This window comes from Natrix helvetica (assembly GCF_964273705.1).
Source record: "Natrix helvetica genome assembly, chromosome: 1".
In the NCBI taxonomy this organism is placed as follows: domain Eukaryota; kingdom Metazoa; phylum Chordata; class Lepidosauria; order Squamata; family Natricidae; genus Natrix; species Natrix helvetica.
The window spans coordinates 231,618,170-231,635,868 of record NC_138548.1 but is presented as its reverse complement, the minus strand read 5'-3'; the positions used below and the strand labels follow the sequence as shown (position 1 = coordinate 231,635,868).

Sequence of the window (17,699 nt, the reverse complement as noted above, 5' to 3'; positions counted from 1 at the left end):
CTGAGCCAAGTTGGACCTAGTCTAAATTGGGATGAGGGATTCCAAGGTTATAGACTTGATGGACTAGTCAGAAAAGATTCTGGAAGAAGGTTGTGACAAAATACTTCCATGTTGTGGCCTTGAAATCTGGATGGACATGTCTGGTTATCAGGAGTCAGACTTGACTCAGGGGACATCATCATCTTTACCTTAAATGTATGCTGTTGTAAAAACTCTCTTAGAAGCATCTGGCTATAAAGTTTTTGAAAAATCAATTAGAGATTCCTAAACACCCTGGACAGCATAATCCTGCTGCCCAATCATTCCTAATTATTTATCTGATTGATAGTCGTTCTTTTTATTGGGGCTGAATACTTAAGGCAACTCACAATATGCAAAATATAGATGCAAAATCAAAAATTAAATGGAATGATGAAACTGGGGACAACTAACTACAAAACCTTGATGGAAGAAATAGAAAAGTGGATGGGGTCAAATGCAACTCTATGAAGAAATGCTACAGTTTGAGAGTCATGCAGAAGTAGACCCTTTCATGCAGAAGTAGACCCTTTCTGATGCGCCCAATAAACAGACCCTGATTGAAGGCTCTTAATCTCTGAATACCTTTATCTATGTATTTATTTGATATATCCCATCTTTACTTTTTACAGTTCAAGGCAGCTTACATAATGCTTTTTTCCTGTCTTCCCCCACAACAATCTTTTGAGGTGAGTTGGGCTGAGAGACAATGGCTGGCGCATAGTCACCTGTTCTAACCCCCCCACGCCTGTGAATAAACCAGAACAAAGGCTTGGCTGTTTGCCACTGTTTAATTACTGAGATAACCAATCCTTTGGCTGAGGGCCCAGACAAATCACGTTCAAATGAAGCAACGCAGATAGTCCAAACAAACAGACACGGCTAGAATACACAGAGAGATTTTCCTAACTACTAATTCGAATGGTTATTTCCTGCAAATGTCCCCTCCCAACGCCTCACCTATAATCTCTCTTGGGAGGGGCCAATCCACAACCACCTGTGCTTAATCATCTTCTGTGAGTCTGCCTACGGAGTTGCTGCTTCCATTTCTCAGCCCTTCTCAATCTAGCATCAGGGACAAACTGCCTTTGATCCTCCCCATTGCTCCATGCCTCAGGCGCCTCCTGATGGCCAACCAGCCTCTCTGCTCCCTGCTCTGAGTCTGAACCCTGCACAGGGTCCTCCACATCGTCCAGGGCAGACTCATATGGTTCCTCGCTATCCGAGTCCATCAGCAGCTCAACCGGATCCTGCTGGGCCACAACAGTCACACAGCTAGTATTTTTGCCCGAGGAATGTCTGTGGAGATTCTCAGTCATCCAGGTCATGGTTTTCCCAAAGGTGCTCTTTCAGGAGGCAATTGGACTTTCTGGTTTTCCTTTGAAGATGTTTCGCTTCTCATCCAAGAAGCTTCTTCAGACCAGAAGCTGAAAAAGCTTCTTAGATGAAAAGTGAAACATCTTCAAAAACAACAACAGAAAGCCCAGTTACCTCCTGAAAAAGCACCTTTGGGTTTGCCTGAGGGAGTTTCCAACTTTCTAATCCAGCACCTTGTCACTACATCACAAGAATTGGATTTTAAGTTAGAGAGGTCCCCAGGTAAGGTTTAAAAAGTAAATGCTAGCAAGTTAAAATATGTCTTAGAAATCACTGGTTTAAGTCTCTTTGCTCCAAGTGGGTCCAGGAGTGGGTTCCCGCTGCTGCTACTGCCGGTTCGTTCAGGGACACAATGTGCGCATGCGCAGTACTAAAAAAATGCTTCTCTGCATGCGCAGAAGCAAAAAACAAGATGGTGGCGCTTATGGCACTGCCGAGGGAACCAGTTCAGGAGTGTGGCATGCCGAGTTACTACTTATTTGCCTGAACTGGTCCGAACCAGTAGGAACCCACTTCTGGACCCGCCTAACCAATATGTGGCTAGCCCAAGAAGGCATGCTAACGTGTCCTTCCCACACCTCTGTCCCAAGGAAATAAGGAAGCCTGGAGGATGATCTTGGCAATGTTGGTGCCTAACTGAAGAGTAGTAGGCCTGTAGGTCTGGGTGACCCTTAACCTGTTCTGATTTTAAAAAGCAGCAAATTGCGCGCTTTTCTGCAGGGCTTTCAGAGGGCTGAGCACCATATAAGGCAGTCAGCATTTTACTGGGAAGTTTTTGGTCCTGCCAATACATACACAGTATGGTGGACTGGTTTTGATAATGTTATTCTTTTAGAATTGTAAGTTACCTAGAATTAATTGTGTGGGAGGCACATTCTTGCTTTCTCTTTTTTTCTTCAGTTATTTATAACTTCATTAGTTTTCTTCTGCTTTTGATAGTTTACAACTTGGTTTAATATCTCTAAATTTAAACCAGAATCTTGTTGATGCTCTCTATCCAGTGTGGTTTTAGCCAGTTTCATTTTCTAGCACCTCCATTCTTAGCATAGTTAATTTAAGGAATTTGAATAAATGATATGACCAAAATAAAAGAGCCTGAGCTTGGTATACATAGCATTTATTTCTTGATGCTATTCTCTCTCTCTCTCTCTCTCGCTCTCTCGCTCTCTCGCTCTCTCTCGCTCTCTCTCGCTCTCTCTCGCTCTCTCTTTCCCTCCCTCCCTCCCTCCCTCCCTCCCTCCCTCCCTTTGTGTCTAAGCTCTGTACAGTAGCAATATCCATATCCATAATTTGAAGGAATTTAATTTCCATCTGTGCTTTCATTATCCAGTTTTTAAAACTAGGTAGTTACAGAAAAAACAATAGCATTTATTATTCTGCACTTGGTATTAAGACTGACATCCTTGCTTTTCCAGATCTCCATATGCTGGTCACCGCAGTGCATTCAAGTGATACTGAGAAATCACATAAATCTGTTTAAATGAATAAGTGAAGTCTTTTTTCTTTAATGTGGACACTAGCAGTGCAGAAGGGATAATAATTTCACTGTTGCATTGTACACTAAATGGCACTTCTGGATACCTCTCAAGATTATACTCACATAATAGCATCTGACGATAAAGGCAATCATGATTGCCCCCCCCCATCCCAACCAAAATACTTTTTATGTTTGGAAAACACATTGCTACTTTTTCTTTGCTCAGTGAATGCATGAGGAAATGTTCCCCATGCGCAGTAGCCCTGCCCCCACATTTTCTATGCATCCAGTTAGTAAGCATGTCCCAACTCATTGACTACCTCCATTTTTCACATTGTCTGGCAAAATTCCCTGTTCTGGGGTTTGGGCATATTTGAACCGAACCTTATTCATCTTCTTTTTAAGCTAACCATAATCCAATTCCTGTAGGGTTTGCCACCTATCTCTTTATCATCCTCCCTGCTCTCTGCTGGATCCTTACCAGCATATGAGAAGGATTTATACTGACGTCAGCATGCTAGCAGACTGCATTTTTTCCCATGTTAGGAGTATCATCACTCATTCAGCCACCACTTGATAATAAGAAAACAACTTTAGAATTGGGAGAGCAAAGTAAACCTTAAAAGTTATTAGGGTGCAATACAAAGCTAACATCTTGGATCGTTAATCAGAAAAATGCTACCGGGCTGTACTTTTGCTGTTGTTCATTATTCAGGGATTATACAGCGCCTAAACATTATGTAGTATAGGAATACTGGTGTGATTATTTAGATGAAGAAAAAGGGTTGAGTTCTAAAACGTACAACTCATATTTGAAAAATAATCAGAACATTTTCATTTTAACACCGTGTTTCCCCGAAAATAAGACAGGGTCTTTTTTTCTTTTGATCCTGAAAGAAGCACTTGGCCTTATTTTCAGGGAGGTTTTATTATTTTTGAGGTGCAGGAGGCGACAAGTGTTGTCACTTCATGGCTGCTGCTGTATTGCAATATTTTTAGGGAGGGCTTATTTTCGGGGGAGGGTTTATTTTAGTGCATGCCCTCAAAAGCCCGATTGAGCTTATTATCTGTGGAGGTCTTATTTTTGGGAAAACAGCATAGGATATTTATTTTGGTCCTTTACTCATTTGTAATATACTAACTGGATACGCGTGCTTCGTGACGAAACTATGTGATTGGGCAATGCAGGAAAAATCCAGTTCTCTCCAGTTCAATTCATTGGCTCTGTGGTGATCGGTGATTGAAACACATAAGGGATTCTCACTCCGATCGCCTTGAGTCCGGAAGCAGTTCTATAGGTGGAAGGCATAGACATTTTGGTAAGGTACCAACATTTAGTACTGTAAGGAGCCCCAGACCACTCCTGAATGGAGGAGTGGAACATCTGCCAGTTTGAACTGAGGTAACGGTATATGAGGCAACTGGCAGTCAGAACAGAGTTCTTTTCAGGTGGGGAGGGGGAGTAAAACTCCTTAGCATCAGAGCGTGTTAATTACTGTATGAGAAATACTAATGATCTGGTAGTCATTTTTTAAAAATCCTTTCTTAGTTAGCACCTAGAAGCCAACATACATGTCAAATTTCAAGTTTGTAGGTTTTAAGGTTCTGGAGATTTCGTGATGAGGGACTGGTATTTGGCTGATAGATAGATGATAGATAGACAGACAGACAGACAGACAGACAGACAGACAGACAGACAGATAGATAGATGATAGATGATAGATAATTGATACCTGAAGTATGAATTTGTTATAGTAAGTAACTGACTTATTAGAAAAAGTTAAGTAGGGGAGGAGATCACCTGCCTTCTGGAACATCTTGCCCCCTCCCAATGTGAGGTTGGCCCCATCCCTATCTGTTCGTGGGGGCCTAAAGACCTTGGGGCAAACGTGTGTGTGTGTGTGTGTGTGTGTGTGTGTGTTTTCATAGATTTTCACGGGTGTAGGTATGCTGGTCTTGTTGTATTCAGGTCTTTTCCCGTGTAAGATTGAGATTGTCTTGGCAACGTTTCAGCGAGGTCTCACTCGCCATCTTCAAGCTGGAGTTTTTGGCTTAAAGCGTGGTCGGAGCTGCCGTCTTTCTATAAATCTTGGTGGGGGTATGTGGAGTGCTGGCGGTTTCAGTAAGTGGATTGATTGGCTGTATGACTGTATCATGATTGGTAGATTGGTGCTGATTGGTGCTGACTGTGTGTCCATTGTTGTTTGGTGTTGCAACGGCCTGGGTGGAGGGTAGGGCTCATTTGTTTACCAGGGCTGGTTTACAGATGTCTGGCAGGTGGGAGGCATCGTCACGTTTATTCATGTTGTGGGGGTGTTTCTCTATTTTGATAGCTTCCATAATAATTCTCTTGTTGAAGTGTTCAGTTTTGGAGATTAATTTGGTTCCTTCAAAATTAATTTTATGTCCTGTAGCTTTAAGGTGCTGGAAAAGGGAGGAAGTTTTTTTCTTTTTTTCTTACCGTTGTCCTATTCTGTGTCTCGGTTTTTTGGGGGAGTCTCCCTCTGGATTAGGTTGGTAATTGTTTTTCTTTGGAATCCATTGGAAATTAATACATTTATGAGAGTGTGTAATTCAGTTTTCAGGTGGTCTTTGTCGGCTAGGCATTTGGTTCTGGAGATGAGGGTCTTGGCTACAGAGTTGATCTGTGCAGGGTGGTGATGGGATTGTGCGTTTAAGTGGTGGTTGGTGTGTGTTTTTTTCCGGTAGATGGTGTGTCTTAGGGAGCCATTGGGTTTTTTGTAGATTAGGACATCCAGAAAGGGAAGTTGGTTGTTTGCTTCTATTTCCATAGTGAATTGTATTTTGGGGTGTAGGCTGTTCAGATGTGTGGGTGTTCCTTCTATCTGCTTGTATCTTTGTCCATTATGGATGAAGTATGTGTTGGTTAGGCAGTGGTTGGTCAAGTCCAGGATGTGTTTAGGGGAGTTGTGTTTGTTCTGGATAGCTGTCAAGGCTTCTTTTATAGGCACTTGGGTGAAGAGGGATATGACATCGAAGCTCACAAGTAGGTTGCTGGGTTGTAGGTTTTATTTCTTTATTGTTTAATAAATAATAAATAAATATTTATTTCTTAGCCGCACCCTCTCCCGAAGGACTCGGGGCGGCGTACAATGAAACATATGAAATAAATATGTGGACAAAACAAACATATAACAGAGACATATACCGAGACATACACAAGGAGGAGGCCGGCTGATGAATAAAAAACAATTAGAATACAGTGATTAAAAAACCCCTAAATAATTAAATATAATTAAAATACCCAATTAAAAACCCGTCAGGAGCGATATGGTTAGATCAAAGTTGAGCCAGGCCAGCTACTTGGAATAGGTGGGTCTTAAGCTTAATACGAAAGGAGCGGAGGTCAGAGGTATTCCTAATATCCGGAGGGAGGTCATTCCACAGGGCTGGGCCCGCCACAGAGAAGGCTCTACTCCTAGGCACCGCCCCCCAACACTGTCTAGTGGACGGCACCTGGAGGAGGCCCTCTCTGTGCGAGCGGATTGGTCGCAGGGATGTATGGGGCAGAATACGATCCCGCAAGTGACTAGGTCCTGAGCCATGGAGCGCTTTAAAGATTGTTATCAAAACCTTGAAACACACCCGATAGACCACAGGAAGCCAGTGCAGCTCGCGCAGGAACGGTGTCACATGGGAGTACCTAGTACTCCCCATAATTACCCGCGCGGCTGCGTTCTGGACCAACTGTAGCCTCCGGGTGCATTTCAAGGGAAGCCCCATGTAGAGAGCGTTACAGTAGTCCAAGCGAGACGTCACCAGCGCATGAGTGACTGTGCGTAAGGCGTCCCGGTCCAGTAGGGGGCGCAATTGGCACACCAGGCGAACCTGGTGGAACGCCCCCCTTGCCACGGCTGTCACATGGTCATCCAGGAGGATGCCCAAATTGCGCGCCCGCTCCACGGGGGCAAGTTGAATGCCCCCAATGGCCAATGATGGAGTTAATTGGCTGAACCGGGGAGCTGGTACCCACAGCCACTCCGTCTTGGAGGGGTTGAGCTTGAGTCGGTTGTCATCCATCCAGATCCGTACGGCTTCCACACACCGGGACATCACTTCGATGGCCTCGTTGGGGTGGTTCGGGGTGGAAAAGTACAGCTGAGTATCATCAGCGTACAGGTGGTATCCCACCCCGAAACCACGGATGATCTCACCCAGCGGCTTCATATATGTGTTGAACAGGAGTGGCGAGAGGACCGACCCCTGTGGCACCCCACAAGTAAGGGGGCGTAGGGTCGACCTCTCTTCTCCTGCCAACACACGCTGCGTCCGGCCAGAAAGGTAGGAGCCGAACCACCGCAAAACGGTGCCCCGGACCCCCAACCCCTCCAGCCGGCGCAGCAGGATACCATGGTCGATGGTATCAAAAGCCGCCGAGAGGTCTAATAGGACCAGGATAGAGGAACAACCTCTATCTCTGGCCCTCCAGAGATCATCCACCAACGCGACCAAGGCCGTCTCCGTGCTGTGACCGGGGCGGAAGCCGGACTGGCGCGGGTCTAGATAATCATTTTCCTCCAGATGACGTGGAAACTGGTAGGCCACCACACTCTCTACAACCTTTGCCAAAAAGGGAAGGTTGGAGACAGGACGATAATTGGCCAGCTCCAAAGGGTCCAGGGAAGGCTTCTTGAGCAAGGGTCTCACCACCGCCTCTTTCAAGGCGGCCGGGAGAGACCCCTCGCTCAACGAAGCATTCACTAGGCCCAGGAGCCAGTCTCGTGTAACCTCCCAGGATGCCAGTACAAGCCAGGAGGGGCACGGGTCCAATAAACATGTGGTGGGTCGCAGTCGTCTACGCATTCTGTCCAAATCCTCGATGGCAACCAAGTCAAACTCCTCCCAGATCGATTCCTCAAGACTCGCCATGGACGTCTCCATTGGACCACTGACAGGGACCCAATCCCTCCGGATTTGAGCGATTTTATCCTGCAGATATTTACCAAATTCCTCTGCCCTGCCCTGTAGAGGGGCCTCCCGCGGCCTCTGAAACAAGAGGGAGCGGGACACCCGAAACAGGGCGGCAGGGCGGTTCTCCGCGGATGCAATGAGAGTGGTACAATATTGGCGTTTGGCCACTCTCAATGCCACAAGGTACGTCCTTAAATGGGCTCGTGCCTGTGTTCGATCAAATTCGGAGCGAGAGGATCTCCAACGACTCTCTAGACGTCTCTTGCGGCATTTCATCACCCTTAGTTCCTCGGTAAACCAAGGGGCCAGGGTGGATCGTTGCCGCCGGAGAGGCCGCAAAGGCGCCACCCGGTTCAAGGCCCCGGTAGTCGCATTATTCCACGCGACCACCAGGTCCTCTACCCGGGGGCGGGTCAAGGTTACAGGAGGTGGCCCAAGCTCCGTCTGGAACCTATCAGGTTCCATCAGGCGCCTGGGGCGGAACCATCTGGTACTTTCCGGTTCCGCCTCCCCGCAGCGGGAGGTAGCACCAGGGAAGTCAAGACGAAGGAGTGAGTGATCTGACCATGACAGGGGAGTGATGGTTAAGTCCCCTCCTCCCAGATCACTCAGCCACTGGCCAGAGACAAAAACAAGGTCCAGAGTGTGTCCTCCCTCATGTGTCGGGCCCTGAATCATTTGAGTCAGGTCCATGGCTGTCATGGAAGCCATGAACTCCCGAACCCCCTCTGATGCTTCTCCCATCGATGGCAGGTTTCTATGAAGGGGAGTGAGTTTTGTACGTATGAGGTGACGGATTCTGCATAGGGTCGGAGTTGTTTGGCAAGGAATTTGGCAAGATTCTGTAGAGGTGAGCCTATGGAGCCAGCTGGACAACTTCCTCACACATCTCAACAGCCTGCACCCCAAAATACAATTCACTATGGAAATTGAAGCAAACAACCAACTTCCCTTTCAGGACGTCCTAATCTACAAAAAAACCAAAGGCTCCCTAGGACACACCATCTACCGGAAAAAAACACACACCAACCGTTACTTAAACGCATAATCCCATCACTACCCTGCACAGATCAACTCTGTAGCCAAGACCCTCATCTCCAGAACCAAACACCTAGCCGACAAAGACCACCTGAAAACTGAATATTATACTCTCACAAATGTATTAATCTCCAACGGATTCCAAAGAAAAACAGTTACCAACCTAATCCAAAGGGAGACTCCCTCCAAAAACCGAGACACAGAACAGGACAACGGCATCACCCTCCTCCCTTACATCAAAGGCACCACAGATAAAATCAGCAAAATTCTCCACAAGCACAATATCAAGACAGCCTTCAACACTGACCAAAAAATAGCCAACATCTTAAGAAACCCCAAAGACAAGATCCAGCTAGAAAACCAAGGAGTGTACGAAATACCATGCAAAATCTGCCTGGCAACATACATAGGACAAACGAACAGGAGAATAAATGCACGCATCGCACAACACAAGAACGCAGTAAGAAAAAAAGAAAAAACTTCCTCCCTTTTCCAGCACCTTAAAGCTACAGGACATGAAATTAATTTTGAAGGAACCAAATTAATCTCCAAAACTGAACACTTCAAGAAGAGAATAATTATGGAAGCTATCGAAATAGAGAAACACCCCCACAACATGAATAAATGTGATGATGCCTCCTGCCTGCCAGACATCTGGAAACCAGCCCTAGTCAACAAACGAGCCCCACCCACCACCCAGGCCGTTACAACACAAAACAACGGACACACAGCTGGCACTAATCAGCACCAATCTACCAATCATGATACAATCACACAGCCAATCAATCCACTTACTGAAACAACGCCAGCATTCCACACACCCCTACCAAGATTTATAGAAAGACGGCAGCTCCGACCACGCTTTAAGCCAAAAACTCCAGCCTGAAGATGAAATTTATAAATAAATTAAAAAATGAATAAATCATGGGAAAGCCCAGGTGTAGGCTAGGAAAAAAGGCCAGGAAACGGGAGTGGCCAAATCACTTGTGTCTTGCTGACAGAAAAACTATAAAACTGCATTTCAAACTATATTTACTGAATGGTGACACTGGGAAAAATAATCCCGTTTTATGGCTGTTTAAAACCAAGCTTCAAAGATACATTTTGAGCAGTTATCACTGTGAAAAAAAGAAAGGCTGCTACGTATGGACAACAATCTCCCAATTTATAACTGCAACACGTCCCGTTGGGAAGACACATCTTCTTGTGGCACTACTGCCCAAGTTCTAAAGGTGTGAATGAGAAACATGGACAAATTAAGGCTTTCGTTTTGTAATGTTTAGTAAGAAATGCATAGTTGTTTGTTTGTTTGTTTAATTAATTTTCCACCTATCTTCTTTCAAACAGCTCTGGGCATTAAAATATAGATCTGCACCACCACCAAGAGTCATACAATGCAGTGCAGCTCTTGGTGCGACAATACAGTACTGCACGCTAACTTACTGCCCACTGCCAGCAGTTCAATCCTTACCAGCTCAAGGTTGACTCAGCCTTCCATCCTTCTGAGGTCGATGAGGACCCAGATTGTTGGACCCATATGCTGACTCTGTAAACCACTTACAGGGGGTTGTTCAGAACTATGAAGCCATATATAAGTCTATTGCAATCTGTCTTTAGCCTTAATACAACTTTATGTCATCTACTAATTATTATTCATTAGGGAAATTAACAGGGTGGATTGTATTTGTGATTCAAGCTTTTGTTTTTCTTGTAGCAAACTTCCAAGCTGGGCAAGAGCTGTTGTCCCCAAAATATTTTACGTCACAGAGAAGGCATGGAACTACTACCCATATACAATTACAGGTATGTTTTAAGGGGGTTTTGATGGTAAAGAATGTAGATGTTTTAATTATTTCAGTTGTTACATCATTCTGCTATTCTATCTTGGATTAAAAGTGTTATTACCATTTAATATGTTAGAGACTAAATGCTCCATCCAATGCATATTAATTTTCAGTTGGGTATACACATATTATTTGTTCAGGTTTAGAATTGTGAGCAGTTAAATCAGAGGGAAATGACATGCAAAGTCTACACAGAGGGACAATTAGATTGGAGGTTGGTGTTAAGTAAAATAATCACGGTGACTTTTTATAATGGCAGTGACAGTTGATATACAACACTGCTGAATTAATTAACCTCTGCGGCGAAATGGGAAATCATGGATTCTATTTAGACAAATTAATAGAATGGAACTTTAGCCGAAGCCTTCCCTCGGAATTCCTTTGTTCAAGAATGAGCACAAGAAGGATAGTAGCAGCAGGGTGGAATTCTGACTGACTCCAGCTGACTCTGAAGATTGAATTTCTAATGACTGATTTGCATCACTTGATTCTTTTCCATGTCCTGTGCAAATATAAAAAGATATGCAAATGTAAAAAAGAGGGGCATTTTTTAGAGTGGGGGTTGCAGATTATGAATGAAAATAGATTTTTTTCCCATCCCCAAAACTACCTGCTCTCATTTCAGTTCTTAACTTCTCCCCCTCCCACCCCCAATATAGAAACTGCATTAAGGCCCGTCACTGGAGACCCTCCTGGGTAGCTGAATTTTAGACTTCACTCCTGTTTTGGTTCAAGAAACTGGAGCTGTCGCCCCTTTAAATAGCACATGGGCATCCTCCTGTGCCCATTAGTAATCACCTGATCCCTGAGAGCCAATAGAAACAGAGAAGATTTGAGGTTTTTTTTTTTTTTAGATGGCCAGATAAGAAGGGATTCCCTCAGGCAAGACTGAGTTATTTTATTATAGACTACAGGTAGTCTTTGACTTAAAACCATTCAAAGTTACTGTGGCACTCAAAAAAGTAACTTACAACCATTCCTTGCACTTATAACTATCATAGCATCCCCACAATTACGTGATTGAAATGTCAGCGCATAAATACATATTTATGACAGTTGCAGCATTCTGGAGCCATGCCATTTACAACTTTCCCAGCTGGCTTCTGGCAAATACATAGTTAATGGGGGAAGGCAAATTTGCTTAATGACCACATGGGTCACTAAACTGCAGTGATTTGCTTAATGACCATGGCAAAAAAGGTCATAAAATTGGACATGATTCATTTAACAACTACTTTACTTAGCAGCTGAAATTCTGGTCTCAACTGTAGTTGTAACTCAAGGACTACCTATGTTTATCTCTCTTTTTTTTTTACTATATGTTCAGTGTGAGCAATCTTATCTTTGCTTGTAATAAAATTATTTCTTTTTAAAAAAAAATTCTGGAGTTGTCAGGCTGCCTTCTAGCTCCCATTTCAGCTGCAGGTTTTTCAGTGCCTTTGTGACTTTGAACAGTGGCTTAATGAATGGTTGTAAATCGAGGATTGCCTGTCATTGAAAAAAGCTGGCTTATTCTCTAGTACATTTCATAGCCTTAAAAGTACCACACATAACTGTTATTTTTATAATACAAATTCACAGGTAGTCCTCCGGTCCTTGTTGTTTATTTCCCCTTCATAAGTGAAAGTTTTATAAGTTACAGATTAGAAAACTCCCTAATCCAGGGGTGAAATCCAGCAGGTTCTGACAGGTTCTGGAGAACCGGTAGCGGAAATTTTGAATAGTTCAGAGAACTGACAAATACCACCTCTGGCTGGCCCCAGAATGTGGTGGGAATGGAGGTTTTGCAGTATCCTTCCCCTGCCACGCCCACCAAGCCACGTCCACAAAACCAGTAGTAAAAACATTTGAATTTCACCACTGCCCTAATCCCTTTAAAAATAATGACTGCCCATATTTTTGTTTCTTGGTCTAGTCTTTGCTAGATACCATTCCCCAACTCTTTTCACTGCTACTTAAGTAATGCACTACATAAAATTGTGAAGTAGGTTTGATAATTCACCTGGTTGCTCCAGCTGATTTCTTTCATAGTTAACCTAATAGCTGTATTACACCAGGGATATTATTTAGTAAGGGTTACAAGGATCAGGCACTGCTTCATTCAGTTCATCCAAGGACAAGTTGCCATTCTTCATAATTAGAACTTTTGCTAACTGGAGAGGCAAGCTGAACACAAATTAGTCATACGGCTACAAATTATTGTTTATGGTACCAGGGCTCAGTTTGCTCTCTTCCCATGCCTATCTGAAAATTGCTTGGCATGTCTAGGGCATACCCAGTGTTCTTGTAAAAAATAAAAACCCTGCTCTCACTTCTGCCATCTGAGGTAAAATGTCAAGGGCATATTTCTCCTGGCACCTTAGAGTTTCTTTGGCACCAGAGGAGGAGAACAAACGTGCTCTAACTTTGAGCTAACAGGGAATTGGAGAATTGTGCTGCCTGAAGGGAAGCCAGAGTTGTGAGATGTGTAGATTCCCGAAGAGCCACAATGAAGCCCTGACTACTCTCCAGGGACAGAAATGATCTCCTTGGGTTCTGTTGTTCTACTCTTTTTAGATTGCTGTGTGGAACTATCCTTGGGGTTCCATCTCATAAGAATTTCCAACTGCACCAGCACCATCTCCAAGATCCCTCCACTGGAAAAAGGGAAGGTAGCCTAGTGGTAGAGCACACACTGACTTCTCCAGTTTACAAATTAAAAATGGAGGAGGTATCATGGAAGGCTTCTGCCTGAGAGTAGAGCCTTGGAGAGCAGTTGTCAGTCAGAGGAAAAGAACTTTGGATAGATGAATCTCAAGGGATTTTTGCTGTATCCCATGAATTTAGTTGTCTTATATGGTGCCATTTTAGCTTTCATGTCCGGTTCTTCATCCCAAACTCTCGTATCTACTTTCCCAAAAGAAGGCAATTATTCTCACAGATAAAACAGGATTAACAAAATATAACCTTCTCTAACAAGTGTTTTGCAGTTGTTTGGGGCAAGCTTGTTATGTTCTCCGTGCTTATTTATAATGGGAAGCTTAATCATTCCCTTGCCCTCCAAAGTGTATGCTGTTAAGAAAAATTATAAATTGGTAAGACATTTTGGAGCAATCTTTTTAAATTCAGTTTCCTCTGTTGTATTTGTTGCGGGAGACTGCATGGTTAAAATTCTCTTACATATACACCTGCACAGTTTTTTATATTTCCCTTGATTTTGATATAATCCATAACATTCCATCACAAAGAAGTACACACATATTTGTAGATAAATATCATTATTGTCAACAATTTTAATTTATACAAAACTGAATAATTTATTGGGCAAAAACTGTAATAATTTAAATTAAATTAATTAAATGGTGACATGGAATGGTGGTTTCAATCCTCTAAGGCAGGGGTGTCAAACTTGCGGCCCATGGGCCAGATGCGTCATGCGCTGACCACGTCCACCCCCATTTTAGAGAAGGTGGGAAAAGTTATGATACGTCACATGACGACATGAGTTTGACATCCCTGCTTTAAGGACTATGCCTGACTCACATTTGTCATTATTAAGATAGCATTTGACACAAATTCACAATGCTTTGATACTCTAGCATTTGACTCTATCTTGAATTACTATGCAGTTTGCTGATTGGAACCCTGGGGATATTCTTGATATATTAATTCAATTGATTTTCCAGTAAAATTTTGAACAACTTATATGCATTTAAGATAAAATAAAAAGCGTATAATTTGTTTGGTGTATATGTACGTACATGAACACACACATATACAATACAGACATTCAAACAATTCTGTAACTAACATTTCATTAAGAGCAGGGAAGCTGAAAAGCAAAATTATGTGAGAATGACACCCATCAAGTTCAGTTCACAATTTCCAATAATTTCTCTACCCATTCATTATTGAACAATTGCAAATAGTGCCCCTTTGAATTATGTTCAACCCATATGATTCTTAAGGCTTTGTATCATGCATCAAAATTAGCAGTGTATTTTGCATTTTAATTGAAGCAATGTGAACAATGAAATAATTTTATGCCATTATTTTTCCTTTTCTTTTATTCCCATCGGCCGAATGTGGATCAGAATACACGGTAAGTTCTGATTCTTCTTTGTCATGTTAAATAGTATTTAAAAGCTATGATTAGAACAAAACAATAGATTCTTGGCTTTTTAAAAGAATAAAAATACTGATATTCAACAGCAGATTGCTCCTTTTATGTAGCTGAAGAAGAATAGTGCTTCTAATATTATCAGTTATGTCACTGATATAAAAAATGTAATAATTTCAAAGCTTGATATATATTTTTGCCCAGTAGCTGTAATAATAATAATAATAAAAACCTTTCTCTCTTTATATATAAAAAAGAGATATACAAGTTTAATATGCTGTTATTGCTAGTAATAGAGAGACAGTTTTTCATTTTATCTTTCATTAACTTATAAAACAACCATCTGTCTTGATACAGTACCTGGAAAATGCTGCAATCTCCAGACAGAATTAAACAATTATGGGCTCCGTGCCCAGAAAACATAAGAACTGAACTAGGCAGTATAAGACAGAAGAGACACAGAGCATACTTAAAAATACTGTACCCTATTCTGAGCAAAATCAATTTCTGTTCCATTGTCTCCTATGAAACAAATCATGTAGAAATATATTTCTGTAGCAAGCACACCCTTCCCTATAAAGTTTTGATCAACATTCTAAAAAAAAAATTCCATAGCTAGTTTAAGTAAAAAGATGGGAAGATTGGTCTTCACAAATTCAAAAGGTAAAGATGTCCTTAAGTCAAACTTCTGATGTTGACTACTTGCATTTGTTTATTATCACCAAGCGCACTTAGGAATAATTCAGAAGTCCTGTGTGGAACCAAATATGTATGAAACATCTGTCAGTTGCTCATTAAAATGAGCCTGAAAAGGTCTGTGTCAGCTGTAACAAATTCACTCCTCAAAGTTAATGCGGCTCTTCAAGCAACACCTTTTTCTCAAACTCACGCAGAGTAGAAGCACTTCTTCTGAACTATTTTTGAAGCATACATAGTCCTAAGGTCCATATAGATTTCTTGGTAGCAGTATTGGCAGCTGTTTGTTAATACTGTCTTCTGGGATTTTATTGTTTACATCCCAGTCCTGCCTATGGTCTTTGGGAGCCTTCTATCCAAGTAGTAGCCAATCCCAATGGTAAGCTTCATGCCTAGACAAGGTTGCTTCCACATGTTAGGAGGTTTGATAATTAACATGGCTAAACATGAGGTTTTAACAAAATGTCATCCAAAAATGAACCCAGTCATTGTAGGGCTAGAGATATGTGGTACAAAAAAACTTAAAAGACCGCTACAGAATACTATATCTCTTTGCTCTGAAATTGTCCAAATTTATTCAGCTCGGATCTGGCAAATCCTGGGAGTCCTAAAATAGTCTACAATAGGGATATAACATTTGTTTATGCTTAGAGACTCCAAGAGAACTTACATAAGAGTTTAATCTCATCTTTGTTATATTTAGTTTATTAATTATTCCCTTGATGCATTCCCAGGACAACTAATGCTATTTTCTCTCCTTGTGGATGTTTCCTCTTCTGGACATGATCTGTAATATTTGTTTCGAACAATAGTGGCTTAAGACATTTTATTGTTGAGGTAATTACAAAATACATTATTAGGAGAACCATCAAGGCTTTCACTATTGAAGACAAGAGGCTGTATGTGTTTAAAAATATTCTGCAATGGGAAGGCGGGCAGGAAGAAACAGGTAGATATAAAGTCCCAATGGATGAAAAATATCAGAAAAACTTGATTTTGTCCAGTAAAAATAGCCATTATCTCTCTATGGACAGAGGGAACAGCACTGTCAACAGGTACTTTCCTCTTGCAAACAGATAAACCCTCGTATGTGGTCCTGCACTGTTGATATACAGCTACTCTTGAGCAAATGCAGAGTAGCAGAAAAGCAGATTCATGTGTAGGAGCTGTAACTAAGACAGCTATATCCATGCTTGTGTTATGTAAAAAGCAGAAATTCTACTGCATTCATTTTCTCATGCCTAGTGAACATAACTGCAGTTTGAATGGGAAGAATCTACTTTCTTGAAAAACCAACATAAAGCTGATGTGTAGTCCTGGATTTTTAGCTGCAGTCTAGTGGTGGGTTTCTAATTTTTTTACTACCAGTTTGCTTGTGCTTGTGCAAAAGCCGGTGGGCGGAATCTCCCACCGCCACTACTACCTGTTCGCCCAATTCGGGCCGAACTGGGAGCAACCCACCTCTGCTGCAGCCTCATTGTTTTAATTCATCTCAGGTAGAGAACAAACTGTGTCTGTTTTTCAGTAAAGGTGGATCTACAATAGTTATCATATTATAGTGAATCACACCAAGGCTTTTTAATTGGGTCTGCTCTTTAAGAATGTTTGGCATGCCGGTGAAGGGGCTGCTGCAAGACTTTTGACCAGAGCTAGCTATCAAAAATTCTGACTCTTTTGTAAGTCTGCCCTTTGCTCTTAAGAACATTTCTCATGTGGATCCATAAGATCTCTTTTATTCCTGCTTTTGTTCAGGGTATCTGTATAAAACTGGGGGGCAAGCACATGTGCAATTATGGAACTGAATAATCAGTGAAGTAGTTACTTTTAAAGGTTGCTTAAACTAGGTTATTTGTTGAGAACATGGACACTAATAAAAAATATGACATCAAACACACATTGAACAGGTTATCCCAGACCAAGTTTTCCAAAGGCATCTTGAAAGCTGCCTTAATCTTAACAGTTGTTCTCCTGAACCATCACTAAGAACAACTGAGACAATCTTTTAAGAGCATCATCTATGTAACATTATATACTTAATTTCAAATGCATCATAAAGGCTTACAGAGGAAAACTGTGGTCTGGAATATCTTACCATGAGATCAGATATAGTTAATAGCCTATACATTCAGCAGAATTATTTGCTACTTGTAGCTAAACAGGGGTTGATAGCAAAGTTTTTTGTTAAATAACAAAAACTAAAGTTAAGTATTTAAACATA

General features: G+C 42.0%; 1 protein-coding gene across 1 annotated transcript in view; it reads left to right on the top strand.

Moving 5' to 3' along the window:
• PITPNC1 (phosphatidylinositol transfer protein cytoplasmic 1) overlaps positions 1–17,699 on the top strand; it is a 179,204-nt gene that overhangs the window by 103,866 nt on the left and 57,639 nt on the right. The window contains exons 3-4 of the mRNA XM_081934410.1: positions 10,557–10,645; positions 14,760–14,767. Coding sequence (XP_081790536.1) covers positions 10,557–10,645; positions 14,760–14,767 — 97 coding nt within the window. The remainder of the gene's footprint in view (positions 1–10,556; positions 10,646–14,759; positions 14,768–17,699) is intronic.